This window comes from Quercus lobata, chromosome 10 (assembly GCF_001633185.2).
Source record: "Quercus lobata isolate SW786 chromosome 10, ValleyOak3.0 Primary Assembly, whole genome shotgun sequence".
Classification (NCBI taxonomy): Eukaryota; Viridiplantae; Streptophyta; class Magnoliopsida; order Fagales; family Fagaceae; genus Quercus; species Quercus lobata.
Window position 1 is genome coordinate 50,938,704 of NC_044913.1, and position 14,648 is coordinate 50,953,351.

Consider the following 14,648-nt stretch of genomic DNA (forward strand, 5'->3'; position numbering starts at 1 on the left):
TAAATGCATTTAGGTTTCCAAAAGAATCTGAAGAAAAAAGATGTGTCCGTTCCACTTCCCCATCTCATCAGATGAGCCGCCGGACATAAATGAGCCTCGTAAAAGGGAGTCATTAAGGGCGCGTCTAGGACAGCCAAGCGGCAGGAGTAGATCACGAGCAGATTAAAGGGAATTCCTTGTAAACCGGCTAGCTTCCTGGACAGGTGGAAAACCGCCCACATTAATGCGGGGCTGAATTAAATAAGCCATACTAAAGACCCGGGTTTACCAAAACCCTCCTTTCCAACCCAGAAGTCGGATAGTAGGGTTTTGAGGGGCTATTGTAGGGCCCAATAATTTATGGGCCAGGCCCATATGCCCGTAGAGAGTCCGAAGGCCCAAGCCGAGGAGAATTATGGCCCAAGCTTTACAATACAGAGCACCAAACAGTTTTGTGATGCAGCCGAGGACAACTCAGTCCTCGGCAGATCCAAAACCCCACCAGAAGAAGAAAGGTAAAACTGGTATAGGGCCAAACTTAAAAGAGAATCTAAGAATATCCGGGAAAGTTGCTCTCATTGCCATTCAATGCTCTGCCCCTGACAGAGCCGTACTCTTCAACTTTATCAACCATCCCCAACAATTCCGGGATTGGACTGATGGGACAAATATCAGTTTTGTAAAGATTGACCCTACACGTAGACGAAAGACAACGAACGCAGGCTAGTATAAAAGAAGAAGTAAGTGAATCTGGAGGGGGGATCCTATCTCCAGAGAGAGAGACTCCATGGGTGGAAACACCCTAATAACACATGCAGATCATAAAAAAGACCCGCCGTCGGGAAACCAGGGAAGACCTCAAGGGTCCTCGGATCAATTCCGAGGAGCCCAATCTCATAGGATGCAACGCCATAGGGTTTAAACATTCAAACCCAACTTTTTCTTCCGCAGGAATTCCTCTAAAATCAGGACCGGAATATCGCCCCGTGACCAAACCCAAACTTTTCAAGTCCACTCTCTACAAATCATATTGTGAGGGATCTTTCGTGCGCGAGCCCAACAACATCAATGGGCTGCAAAGGAATCGTGTCCTTACAGTTACTTTTGTGGTTTGACCAACCTTTTTAGTTAGTTAATTAGTTATTTTTTTTTAATAATATTTATTTAAGAATTGATTTATTTTCCATTAATTTAGATTTTTTTTTTTTAAAGAAATAGTTGCTTGGGAAGAGTCTAATTAATTCTTTTCCCCCATTAATTCATAGAAAATGAAAAAAAAATTTAAAAAATTAATATAATCTTGGAAGAGGGGGGAGTCCTATATTTTTGTTTAGTATTTTAGTTAAAAACACTTCTTTTAAGGTGGAGCAGAATGAGTGAAATAAATAAAATTTGGAATTGAAATTGGTGGGAAAAGTGATTACAAAAATCCACAGGTAAATTCATGTCAGGAAGAACTAGAAGGAGAGAAGAACGGTGCAATTAAGAAGTAGGTTTAGTTAGTTTAATAGTTAAAAGTCTTTTATCACCAATATATCTAATGATAAAGAACAATTATTATGAATTAGATGTCATACATTAAAATTCTAGCATATTTATCCAAAAAAAAAAAAAGAAAAGGAAAAAGAAAAAGAGAAATGAATAAATGAAAGTTTAAGTGAAAAACCCAGCTTCCGTGGCCATTGTACATAAATTTGGTCTTCTTCCTAACATGAGAAAAGCCAGCATGGGACCTGAGTGACCACATATTATGTCGTGATCACCCTTTATACTTTCATCTCTCATTTGATCACACTATAAAGCTAAATTACGTACCAGACTAAGTCAACATGCATTCTTGATACAAATAAACTTAGCCTTATTGAAATTTCACGTATAGGTTTCAAAGTGTGACTTGGCCATTGTACTTAAATTTCACTTCCTAATTTGGTCTCACCCTTTTGTGCACACCATCACACCAATAGTATACTTAACATGCATTTAATTTTCAGAGAGTATTTTCTCTAAAACCGCATTCTTGAAAGTTTCTTTAATACCCATATAGGCATTTTTCTCTAGCCAAGCATATACGTCACCCAGTCTACACATGATGCATATATATTAACCAACTGTGACTTTTGTTTCTCATTATATGCATGGGGGTAGAAGCATCATAGCATCTTTCACCCAAGCGTCCTTATGAATCGTGATTCAGTGCAGATTTTTTCTTTCTTAGCCGGTGAATCCGGTAACACAGTTTACTCTACATTAACTACATCCAAAGGAAAGGTTCTTTGAATTTCCAGGTTGAATTAGACATGATATGAACAATGCCAATGATTGAACTGGGCTACATGTGATGAAGGTAAATAAACGGAATACCCCGTGAACACAAATCTCACCTATATAACTTGCTCAAAATACATCTCATAAATAATATGGATTTGAATGCTATTTTCATTTGTAAAAGAAAGTCAAGAGTAACTGAAAATGATTACAGCAAAAGAAACCATATAGATGTAATATTTAATCCAAATTAGCATAATTTAGCATTGAGTTCATGCCAACACAGTGGTCATATACTGTGTTGGAGAGTATCCATCCATATACTGTAACAAAATGTGTTACTCCAAAAGTGATGCAAAATATTTATGAAGATCTTGCAAATTGATGTGGCAATCAGAAGTTGATAATCCTCGTGGATTCTACCTACAATGTAGGCAGAAACTTTAAGAATAAAGAAAAACAAATGGGAAAAATAAACGTAAAAACATGGCAGCCCAACCATTTATTAATGTATTTTTTCAGGAAACTTTCATAGGTAATCAAATTAAAAAAAAGGGGACCCTTTTATCTTGAGAATCCCAGTCTACATTTTTATATAAACCAAGTAAACTAAACCCAGACAAATTGAAAACAGTATTTACATTCCATAACTTAGGATCCAGAACTCATGCCTTGAAACCTTTGTCAAGAAGATTAAACCATAAACACAAAGGCGAGAAAATGAATAACTTACCTTTACAACCCAAATGTCATGTTTTCCATCACCATTGGTGTAGTGTTATGCATGGTACAAGATTCAAGACGTAAATAATTAAAATTCATCAATCGCACATTTTCAACTACAACCGTGATTACATATGCTGTCAAAATAAAGCAACTTTTTATCTCACTGTTACTACTGCAGAAAGCACTTAAATCAAATACCAAGGTGATGAAAATCGTCCAGAGGATTAAAAAGATAAAATTGTTTGCTACAAATGTTAAAAATTGGCAACAGAGTTGATGCAACTTACAAAAAGACTCTAACAAGGAAGATTTATCCCCAATTGGAATACTTGTCGTGCACCTATGTGCCGTGGGGGTTTGGGGATAAAGAAGATGATGATATTTAATCAGGCTCTCTTAGGTAAGTGGCTACGGTGCTATGAAATTGAAGTTACAAAAGGAGACAGTTTATAAAATCAAAATATCGTGTCAATGGAGGGTACTAGTGTACAGGTGAGGTGTGGGGACCAATTGGGGGGGGGGGGGGTAGGGTGGAGACTACTTTAAGGAGGGACATCCCCATTTATTTTTACTTGGGAGAAACAATAAAGGCACAGTGTTCTTGGAATCCTGTTTTAAATCAAGCAATACAAGACTGGGAAGTGGAATCTGTGATCCAGTTGTTAGAGGATCTTTATGACACTAAGGTTAGACATGGGGAGGTAGGCGAATTGGTGTGAACGCCATCGCCCTCTACAAGCTTTCAAGTGAGGAGCTTCTATAAGGTTTTGAAAGAGGGGGAGGGGGGGGGGGAGTGCAGTGTTTTCGTGGAGGAGCATTTGGAAAGTTCGGGTTCCACTGAGAGTGGCTCTAGGGAGGGTCTTGACCATCGATAATTTAAGATGAAGGGGCATTGTTGTTATGAAGTGGTGTTATATGAGTAAGTAGGAGGGCGGTTTTGGACAAGCTCATATCTGAGACTCAAAATGCGTTTGTTGGCGGAAGGCAGATTCTGGATTCAGTGCTTATTGCAAATGAATGCCTGGATAGCAGGTTGAAGAGTAGAAGTCCAGGGGTGGTATGCAAGCTTGATATTGAAAAAGCTTATGACCATGTGAACTGGGAGGCCTTGTTTTTTTGTTTGGACCGGATGGGTTTTGGGATGAAATGGAGGGGGTGGATTAAGGCTTGTGTTACGTCTGTCCGTTTTTCTGTCCTGATAAATGGATCCCCTAATGGTTTTTTTGGATGCTCACGTAGATTGAGACAAGAGGATCCACTATCCCCGCTATTGTTTCTCTTGATAATGGAGGCTCTAAATAGACTCTTGAAGAAGACAAAGAAGTGTAATCTTATTCGGGGATTCCATGTGGGAGATGTGAATGCTGTTGGTGTGCGTATCTCCCATCTGTTATTCGCTGATGACACTCTTATTTTGTAATGCCTCTAGGGAATAGTTGTTGTCCATAAGGTTGGTGTTGTCTTGTTTTCAGGCTTTTACGGGGTTGAAGGTCAAAATCAGGAAAAGTGAGATCGTTTCTGTTGGGGAGGTGAATAATATAGTTGTTCTGGCTAATATTCTTCAATCTAGAGTGGGCAAGTTGCCTATGAAATATTTGGAAATGCCGTTGGGAACTTCTTTTAAGTCAGCTGCGATTTGGAATCCTATTTTGGAGAAAATGGAGAAGAAGCTACCTGGGTGGAAGTGTCTCTATTTATCTAAAGGTGGTAGGCTCATGCTAATAAGAGTACTCTCTCAAGTCTCCCTACGTACTTTTTATCTCTCTTTACTATTCCTAAAGCTGTGGCAGCTAGATTGAAAAGTATTTAGAGAAATTTTCTGTGGAGGTCTTCTGAGGGGAGTTTCAAGTATCCGTTGGTGGCTTGGGATAAGGTGTATTCTCCCGTTGAGAGGGGCAGTTTGGGGATAAGAAGTGTGGTGTCATTTAATCAAGTGCTTTTAGGGAATTGGCTGTGGAGATTTTGTCATGAAGCTACCCATCTCTGGCGGAGAGTTATCTCCACAAAATATGGTGAGGGTCATGGGGGGTGGTGCACTAAAGTCTGCAGGAGGTCTCATGGGTGTGGTCTTTGGAGAAGCATTAATGAAGGGTGGGAGAGCTTTTCTAAGCATCCATCCTTTGTAATGGGAGATGGAACTCGTATCCGCTTTTGGCATGGTAGGTGGATTGGTGAGAATTCTTTAAAAGATTGCTATCCTGAGCTTTATGCATATTCAGCGGTCAAGGACGCTTGCATCTCTAAGGTTTTGTGGGCTTCAGAAGAGGGTACTGTTAGAGTGTGGAATTTAAGGTTTTATAGAGCGTTTGAAGATTGGGAGTTGAATGCTTCTTATATTCTATTTCAGCTTATCCAACCTTGAATTCCTCGGGGTGTTAGGAGAGATACTCTTTGCTAGAGGCTAAAAGGGGATGGAAAGTTCGACACTTGGTCTTACTACCATGAGATTCGGGGTGCCTCGAATTCTTTATTAACTTAGAAGGGTGTTTGGAAACCAAAGATTCCTAAGCGTGTGGCGTTCTTTCTATGGACTGTTGCACATGGTCAGATCCTCACTTTGGATAATGTAATGCTTAAGGGTCGCCCTTTGGCTCATTGGTGTTGTATGTGTTGCTGTAATGGGGAGTCGGTAGACCATCTTCTTCTTCATTGTCCTGTTACTCATTCCCTATGGGCTTTCATGCTTCAAGCTTTTGGTATTCATTGGGTTATGCTGGGTTCGGTGGCGGGTTTGTTATTTAGTTGGCATCAATGGCTTGGGAAGCATAATTCAGATATTTGGGATTTGGTTTTAGGGTGCTTAATGTGGATTGTGTGGTTGGAGTGAAATCATCGATCTTTTGAAGATAAAGAGAAACGTTGGAGGAGTTAAAGATTTTATACCAACGTAGTCTAATGGAGTGATCTCGTTGTTGGGGTTTTATTGAGTGCTCTTCTCTCTTTGAGTTTATGCCTTCCCTTAGCTTAGTTTCCTGACATCTCTCTTGTTATTGTGTTGTGTTGTTGTTCATCATCATGAACATCTTGTAATTCTCATTTATTATTTTCCCTCTTTAATATAAGTCTTCTGATTACCTATCCAAAAAAAAAAAAAAAATTGTAAGTAGTCTATACTGTTTAGTATCTTTGGTGTCTCCTGGGCAAGGCCTAAGTCAGTGTATGATTTACTTGCATGTTGGAGAGGGTGGATAGGAAGGTAAAGGGTTGGTGGGATTTGGCAAGCAGCTCCCTTGTGTCTCATGTGGTGTCTTTGGGGAGAGCTTAATGCCCGTTGCTTTGAGGGAACGGAGTCGAGTGTGGGAAAGTTGAAGCAGTATTATCTGCTGAGAACTCTTTATGAATGGACTTCATCATCTATGGCATTTTCTATTGAGGGGATCCTAGATTCCTTGGATTCTTTGAGAAACTATTAGCTTTGTATATTCTGTCTTTTGTTTTATTTTATGCTCTTGTTGCCCCAAGTATAGACATCTAGTGTAACTGGTTTTTGATATTTTTTCAATATTAATATGATAAAAAGTTTGCTGCCTTTAGTGAATTCTATTAAACCAAAATTTTTACATTGTTAACATATTCAATATCTTCGTTATGCCTGTATACATTTATACTAACCCAAATCCTGTCTACCAAAAATGGCTTCAACCTCAGCCAGCCCTCTAACATGTATCCCTTCCACCAAAATAGTTCAAGGTTGGCATCAAATAATACAAAATGGGAATACATATATATAGTACAAATAATTTCATGCTTGAAGCATATGGTAAGCTCATTTCAGGATTTACAGTCCATGCAAATATGTCTGGATAAAAAAACATAAAACACTATACTGAACTAAAGAATAAAATGATAAAATTAATTAATGCATCCAATCAAATTTGTTTATAAATTTGGGTCATTTCATGCCTGAAGTTTCCCATGTATCAGACAAAGAAATGACAAAAAGAAGCAATATGGAATTTTTTATACCTATAGATTTGACCGCCAAAGGCCCAAATTGGAGTCACTCTTGAAAGGCAGAGAAATCAGATGCTGAAGCTCAAGCAGCATAGTAAGAGCCACAAAAATAGCTGATACAATTCTTTATCATCAAGAGTTAGCGTGGAAAATCACAAGAAGATTGTGTCTCCAAGGCATGCTGGTATGACTCCAGTATATGGGAGTTCATTGAAGAAGTACTCAAGGGCGCATATTTTTGTATCATATATTGTGCAACTACAACGAGGCTCTGTTTCAATCAAATGAAGCGTGACATTCGACTGTTGGAAGGGCCCTAAACAAGGTCAACCATATCACAACAACTTTTTGTTTTGAGAATGGAATACTTATCTACAATTTTAATATCGAGCACTAGACATAAGTAAGGTTTAAATTTCACCAACAGTCAAGAAATTGGGCCTTACTATCTGATGTTTTGCCGATTATGTCTTGCTCTTTTTCCTTTTGGATTTTCCAAAGAAGTGACAAAAAGAGTAGAAAATATCATGTAATGAACCTGCTGAATTGACTTAATTTGTGATAGGCACCTTCAAAGAGGAAGTGAAAAGAGAGGAGAGAATCTAAGAGACAAAAGTGAGAATCTTGGCTCAAGTTACTTGCAAGGATTATTGGAAAAAATAACCAACCAACAACTTGCAACTAACTTGGCTCCACCATTTGCAATCTTACAACTAACTAGCTAATCTTGTAACTAACTAACTAACTACACATAGCTTGATCCTTTACAAAAATTACTATCAGATTACATGAATAACACCTAATCACCTATACACCTATACCCCTATAGTACACATTGGACTCATTACAAAATATGCAAAACTCTGGATTGTCCGACCACAAACATGACGCTCCTACTATCTCAGGAGGATAAATTTTTTTGGCACAATATAGGATGGGACTTCTTAAAATGTAACTATTGATTTTTTTACAGGTAATAAAATTCATTGAATTGGAACTATTGATTATCAAAGCTCCTTATTTAGTGGTCAAAAGGGTCCATGAAGTGCTTCTTGAAAACAGATTATATGCAGACACCCATAAATGAGTGATGTTTGCACAAGGGGAAAACCATTGAAGCTAAGAAATGACACAAGAAAATAACACGTATTAGTCTCCACTACACTTGGCTGCCATGAGGACCAATTGTAGACAGCTTCCTTTTATGCAAGGATTTAGGGACTATTTGAATGCCAAATCAGCAAGGATAGCAGATATTCCTGAAAATAAATGGTGAAGATTATATAGAATGGCTGCATGCTGCTAAAAGCAGATTTCTCTTAATCTTGTCCAAAAGAGATCCTTCTCCAAGCATTGGTTGGGAGGATTTTGTTTAATAAAATAAGCTTTTTATAAAAACTCCTATACTTTAGTAGTTTGTAGTCAAAGGTTAGCTACAAAAGCCAGGATTTTTTGGTTGAAAAAAGCGTGTTGTAGTAAATCTGCTGCATTATATGCCAGAAAAGATGATGTTGGTGGAAAGCCTTAAAATGAGAGATTAATCAATTAAGTGGTTTAGAATTGACACAAATTTATGATTATATTCTCTGAATGGTGGAAGAGAGTTTGTATGGTTCAAAATTTAAATTTAGGGTGAAAAAAGATCAACTTTGAGGCCAAAAACATGCAGAAAAATTTCAAAGGAAACAACTGTAGGACTTCTCTGAAAAGCAGCAATTTTTGGGGTTTTGGAGGAGCTTGGGTGAGGAATTTGGCCTCGTTTCCTGAGGCTTCTCCATAGGTGCAAAGGGTTTTTTTTTTTTTTTTTTTTAAACTGAAGTTATCTGCAGGCTGTTTTGTAAACCATGGGCATTTCAGCTGTTTGCTGATTTATAACGCAGCTTGACTTTTTGGGCAGATTTTGTTAATCAGCCTTGAATTGCTTCTCAAAGCAACTGAAGCTTTCTCCAAAAAGCTGTAGCTCTGAGAAAGCTCAGGCCCTCCTAAGTCATAACCCCTTAATGGCTGGAAATGTTTACAAAAATATATTGGATTCAGGGTTTTAAAAGATTAACAAAAAGGGTAAAGTTTGAGCTTACAATAAAGTAAGAAAACCCAAGTTTAAGGAAAAAGAAAGTCTGACCAAAATTTTAAGAGTTTTATATATGGGAATTTTAAGGGTTGATGGGGTTTATAATTCGTTACAGGGTGCCAAGGAAAAAGAAGAAGAAGAATTACAAATCCTTAAAATCAAAATAATTTAAGTTTTAGATTGTGAGGGTAAGAAAACAAAATTAAAATGATAAGTGATAACTAAAAGTTACCCATAAAGATTAAATATTAACTTATTAGATCATTGTCTAATTTGTTTCTTTTTCCCTAGTTTATCAACAAAATGTACAACTGGCCAAATAGAGAAGACTTAAACCAGTTGACATGGGTTTACACAAACTCAGTTAGTGTGTTAGAAGGTTGCATTATTCTTTAACAAATTTGCTAAACAGACTTGTCAATGTGGTGTTGATATGCTCCAACCAGCCCAACATGTCACCACCCTATCTTAAGTTGAAAAGATTAAAGGTTTGACGAGAAAATAGAATGTAGTGGCTGTATATTCTTACAGACCAAAGCTTGTGCATCATAACCTACTAATGCCCCTTAGAGACTAGAGCGGTTGGTGAAAAAAATGTTAAAGCCAGCAGAATGCTGTTTGAGCTGTTCTTATGAACATGTATAAAGAGGAACAAAACGAACTACTGATCTTTGTGCTATACTATGTAGTTCTATCTTCATCCTTCAAATGTAAACACTCGCAGTTCTCTGCTAAGTTTAGAGAGAGAATTTCATTATATTTGCATCAGAATCTAAGAATTTTTTTTTTTTTTTGGGGTGGGGGGTGGGGAAGAAAAGTCTTTCTTCAAATATCTATTTGGTAGAGTATCAGGATAATAACACTTTTTAGGCCACCATGGTTGACAATGTCCATGTTTTTTACACATGAGTTTCAAAATCAGCAGGCACCACAACAATTGCATAGATGAATTTCTTCAGTTGAATAAAGCTCTAATGAGTGTCTAGTTAAGTAGTTCAATTCCCCTTCCCCCATTATCTACCTAGTACCTATCAAAAAGGTGGCTAGTTAAGTAGTTATAGTACATGGGAACCTTTTTCTACTTTGAGAATTGTGTTCTTACAAAACTAAATTTAGACTCATCATTAATATGCATAAAAAAAAAACTTGCGTTTTTTTTTTTTTTTAATCTCCCTTTTTTCCAATAGAAAGTTATGATCTTAGTAATGCTATGAAAGCAAACACATCCAAGGAAGAAAAAATAATATAGCTTACTGATACAATCAAATTCTGCCAAACCAAGGAAAGCATATTTGAGTACAAATCATTGATTGAGAACACAAATCATATAAGCACTTTAAGGTGGAAGCTGAATATGGCAGCACATCAAAATCTTAAATGCATTGCTGTCTAGTTTAGGGTTTGGCCAAACGATTACATTTTCAGTTTTTGTATTTTAAAATGCATATCAACAGTGTAAGTTAGAGAATGGTACAAAATACATGATAAAATTTACCAAGAACTGCAATAAAGGTGAATTTATCAAACTCCTACTTGTTTGGGCATAATCTACATATGGGGTTGTGTTCCCATCAAACAAATCATATCATTCTCGAGTTCTTCTTTTCAGTTAAAAGATATATCTAGAGCAATAAAAGAAATAAGTCTGAGTCTCTGCAATTTGAAAATGGATTAGTTGAAATTGTGCCTATTAGTGCACTTTATATTCACCACACACCGGCGCAGACCAAACATACTCACATTTTTTTTTTTTTTTTGGGATTAAAAGATTAAAAAAACATACTTGCATTTTAGTTAGCCAAGAAAAAAAAAACCTGCTTTTTTGCAATTATTGGCAAATATTTTCTTAACAATACAAGACAAGCATAGCAAAATTAGGGGTTGAAATTAGTTATATTGCTTTATAATCCCAATTGAACACACCAAATAGAGAGTACTTATTACCTCAATGTGGCATTGAACAGCGGTTCTCCTCTTGCTATATCTCTAAGTGAAGAAAGGTTGGGAATATAAGGATGCATCAGAAAGTTACACAGTTTGTCAATCCTATGAATCTTGAAACTTGGGTTCACTGGATTGAAAGAAACCAAATTCCTGCGATTATGTGTGAATAAAATGTCACCATTGCGACACAACCCTAGGATTTGTGAAATGGGTGAAAAAGGCTTTAGTTTTCCCATCTTGAAGTCCATAGTGTATGTCTTAGTCCAAGATGCTTGAACACCATAGTCCTTCATTAACCATATGTGAAAGCACCAGTAAACACCTTTAGCACGTTCAACAATGGCAAGACGACCTTCCAACACCCCAATATTGATCTCCCACTTTGACCATGTAGTTCGACCAGGTGACACAAACTCAGGAGGTGGTGGAACCAGTCGAAAACACTCATCCTCCACATCAAAGGAATATATAAACTGAGGTACACTAGGGAATCTCACAACCCAATGAATAATTCCATTGAGAAAAGTAGTATTTCCTGGCTGATGGAACAAACCATTTTCAACATTAACACTCTTCCAAAGACCATTACCCTTCTCTCCAAGTGTGTACACAAGAGCCACCATGTTGTTACTAACTCCAGCTACATACCGTTTTTTGGACAAGAGAACCACCTTGTATACTTGAGTTTTGGGACAAAAGCCAAGGCAAGGACACACGGGAGAAGATTTCAGGTTGATACCAGGCCTAACTATGACAAACTCACCCGTTATAGGATTACACACATATAATTGATCCAATTTCACTTGATCCCGATACATCTTGCCTAGCAAAATCAACCCATTGCATGAATCCAACAGACTAAGTTTCACATTACATCCCATACCGAAATGGGTTTTAGTGGCAAACTTTACTCTAGAGTTACGCACAGAATTTCTATTGTCAAAATGAACTGCGTAGAGATGCTGTTGACGGTTTCTGTTTCTGGGTTGGAGGATGATGCAGGGGTCTGCTCTTGCGCGATACAATTGAGCGAAACTAGGATCAACGAGAAGATGTAGCCATGTCTTGCAAACGCACCTACAGCTGAACAGGGTATTAAAGGGCAGTCGTGACAGAATGTCTATCACAATATTTGGGTGAAGCTGTGAGATAATGTCAGTACCACCGACTTTTCCATCTTCTTTTTCTGCTTTGGCCTTCTTCCTGGCCATGCTGGTTGTTGGGTCGGAATGGGATTTGCTTTTTCTTCCCATGGTGAAGGACTTTGGCAATTACAGCAAGCATAAAAAATTTAGATAGCTGCTGCACCTAAAGAAAATACAGGACTTTTATCAGGTTCTTGATACAATACATATTTATATTTGAATAGAAGCATTTGATTATTATATGTGTTGGAGAAGAGAAACTAATCCGAAAATTTACTAATTTTTTTACGACAGAAATAAAATTGCTCCTCTCATTTCTTTCTCAATTTCAACCAGTTCATTAAAAAAATAAATAAATAAATAAATAAAATAAAAAGTCAAGTCCTACCTCTCTTAGAAAGTCACAACTCAAACCATTCAGCTCCAGAATGAGATTTTCCTTTCCTCCCTAAGATTCGTGGCTTAAAGCTGCTAAATATCCTCCTCCATCTGATCCGCACATCTCTTCTACCTCTGTTCAGACGTTCCGTTGGAATTGTGGGAACTGGGTGTGAAAAAGAGATGACGGCGAATCTCTCTATAAAGTTAGGGTTTTATTTTTTTTATTTTTTATTTTTATTTTTATTTTTATTTTTTTTAAGAGAGGTGTCACGTAACAATATTTTTACAATAAATCATAGGTGGTTAGTTGTTATTGATTTAAATTTATACTTATCACTAAGATTATTTTTTTGCCCCAATAATAACAACTAGTAACAACTTGTCATTTAGGTATTGTTGGTAAAAATGTTATGAATATATCTTTTCTCATTTTTTTAAGGTGACTTTAACATCCTGTTGAGTCATCAATAATATATTCTTATTTATACTTGAAATAAGAATCCTAGATCCAAAGAACTAGCATTCTAAATACAAAGAACTAACCCAAGTAGGTCGGTTGAATCGTTGGACACTCGATCTTAAACTGTTCGTCTTAAGTTCGATGCAGTGTTTTCCCAGTTCGAGTCTGGGTACTTGTATTTTGAAAAAACTTCTTAGGCTAGTGATTTACCCCACTAGGACTCACCTATTGCGAACAGTGATTAGTTCCTGGTTGAAAGTTTTGAGAACACATTAAGAGAAACCAAAAATTAAAAAAAAAAAAAAATACAAAGAACTAGCCTTGAATATACCAACCCAGCAGTCTATTATCAACTTGGATATACCGAAACTCGGTTTGGGTTTTTTTTTTTTTTTTTTAATTATATATATAAATAACACTAAAAGCCAAATTATTTTGTTAGTTAGCATAGTTTTGAAACAAATTTGGTATCTAACATCTCGAGACCAAAGGACTTAATTTCGGTGTTCTAAATCACACGACGGAGTCGATTTCAACATAGAACTCGAGCCTATTGGATTCGATTTCATTGTTTAGTTCTTCCCTTCAACAAACTCAAGCAAAACTTGACTCCAGCAAAACCCAGGTCCGATCCAATCCGAGCAAAACCAAGGTGAGCTTCGACGAGGAACGAGAGATTTGGAACAAGACAAAGTGAGAGAGAACCACCAATCCGATCCAATCAACTCCAGTAACTTCGATTTAATCCCAGCAACTCCAGCAAAACCTATGCGATTCGATCTGAGAAAAACCCCAAGTGGGTCTTGGGTTTGTTGATGTTGTTGTTTCTCCTTGGTTGTTGTGTTTGATTGTTAGAGAAGAAGAGTTTTTGGAAATGAGTTGTGTTTGATTGTTTGAGAAGAAGATTGTTTGATTGTTTCTCTTTTCTCTTTGGCAGTGTTTCTCTTTTGTTGTTTTCGTTTTTGTTATGAGTACTGAAATCGAGTTTGAACGACTCGATTTCAATTTGATGGAAAACAAGTCTGATGGACTTGAGTTTGGCATTCCAAAATCAAGTATATTACATTCGAGTTGTTAGTTTCCTAAATAGTTTTGAAAACGTGCTAATTTTAAAAATTAGTGTTATTTTGAAAAAAACCCCGCAAGTCCATCATCTAGAATTTTCTTTAGTAAATTACAAATTAATTTTCAATGTTTCTCTTAGTTTGAACTAATATTTAAGTGCTTCTTTATGTCTTGCGAGTTGGTATTTTTTTTATGGCAAGACCAAATTGCCTTTCTCTCATTCCTCTCAAACCCAAACAAGTTCACCAAAAAAAAAAAAAAAAAAAAAAATTCAACTCCTACCAACTCCTCACGTAAGACAACAAAAATCACAACTTAAACCATTCAGCTCTAGCAATCTGGTCTCGGTTGAAGTGAACATCCACAGTTGATTCTCTTCTACCTTAGGCGTGATGGGTATGGATTGAGACAACAATGATAATTGAACTCATCATTTTCCCTCTCTGTTCTCAGTTGTTGAACTCGTCCATGGAGAAGTTTGTTTTTCGAAGCACAGGGCCGAGTTGTTGTAATAAATTGTTTTAGTACGTCGAAATTTGGAGTGAGTGAATTACACAAAATTTGGATTTGACATTGATTGGAAAAAATTAGGGAGGAAGTTCATGTCATGAAGAATTAGAAAGAAAGAAATAATTTTTGGATGATTTACATGAATAAT

At 36.9% G+C, this 14,648-nt stretch overlaps 1 protein-coding gene across 3 annotated transcripts; it reads right to left on the reverse strand.

The window, feature by feature from the left end:
- Window positions 1–2,356: 2,356 nt before the first annotated feature.
- Window positions 2,357–12,637, reverse strand: LOC115963752 (F-box protein At3g07870-like). Of its 3 annotated transcripts, XR_004085906.1 has the most exons (5): window positions 12,473–12,637; window positions 12,102–12,247; window positions 10,940–12,022; window positions 6,937–7,240; window positions 2,357–2,667 (listed from the first exon to the last, which is right to left on the reverse strand). XR_004085906.1 is itself a non-coding variant. In XM_031082893.1 (3 exons), the coding sequence occupies exons 2-3, from the start codon at window positions 12,190–12,192 to the stop codon at window positions 2,664–2,666; spliced, it is 1,257 nt and encodes a 418-aa protein (XP_030938753.1). In that variant the 5' UTR covers window positions 12,193–12,247; window positions 12,473–12,637; the 3' UTR covers window positions 2,357–2,663. The 3 variants fall into 3 exon arrangements, 1 of the variants encoding a protein (XP_030938753.1); XR_004085905.1 differs by having other exon boundaries at window positions 10,940–12,247; XM_031082893.1 differs by lacking the exon at window positions 6,937–7,240 and having other exon boundaries at window positions 10,940–12,247.
- Window positions 12,638–14,648: the final 2,011 nt, after the last annotated feature.

Excerpts from the sequence above, each read along its gene's own strand:
- LOC115963752 (XM_031082893.1), bottom strand. The coding sequence starts at position 12,192 with ATGGGAAGAAAAAGCAAATCCCATTCCGACCCAACAACCAGCATGGCC.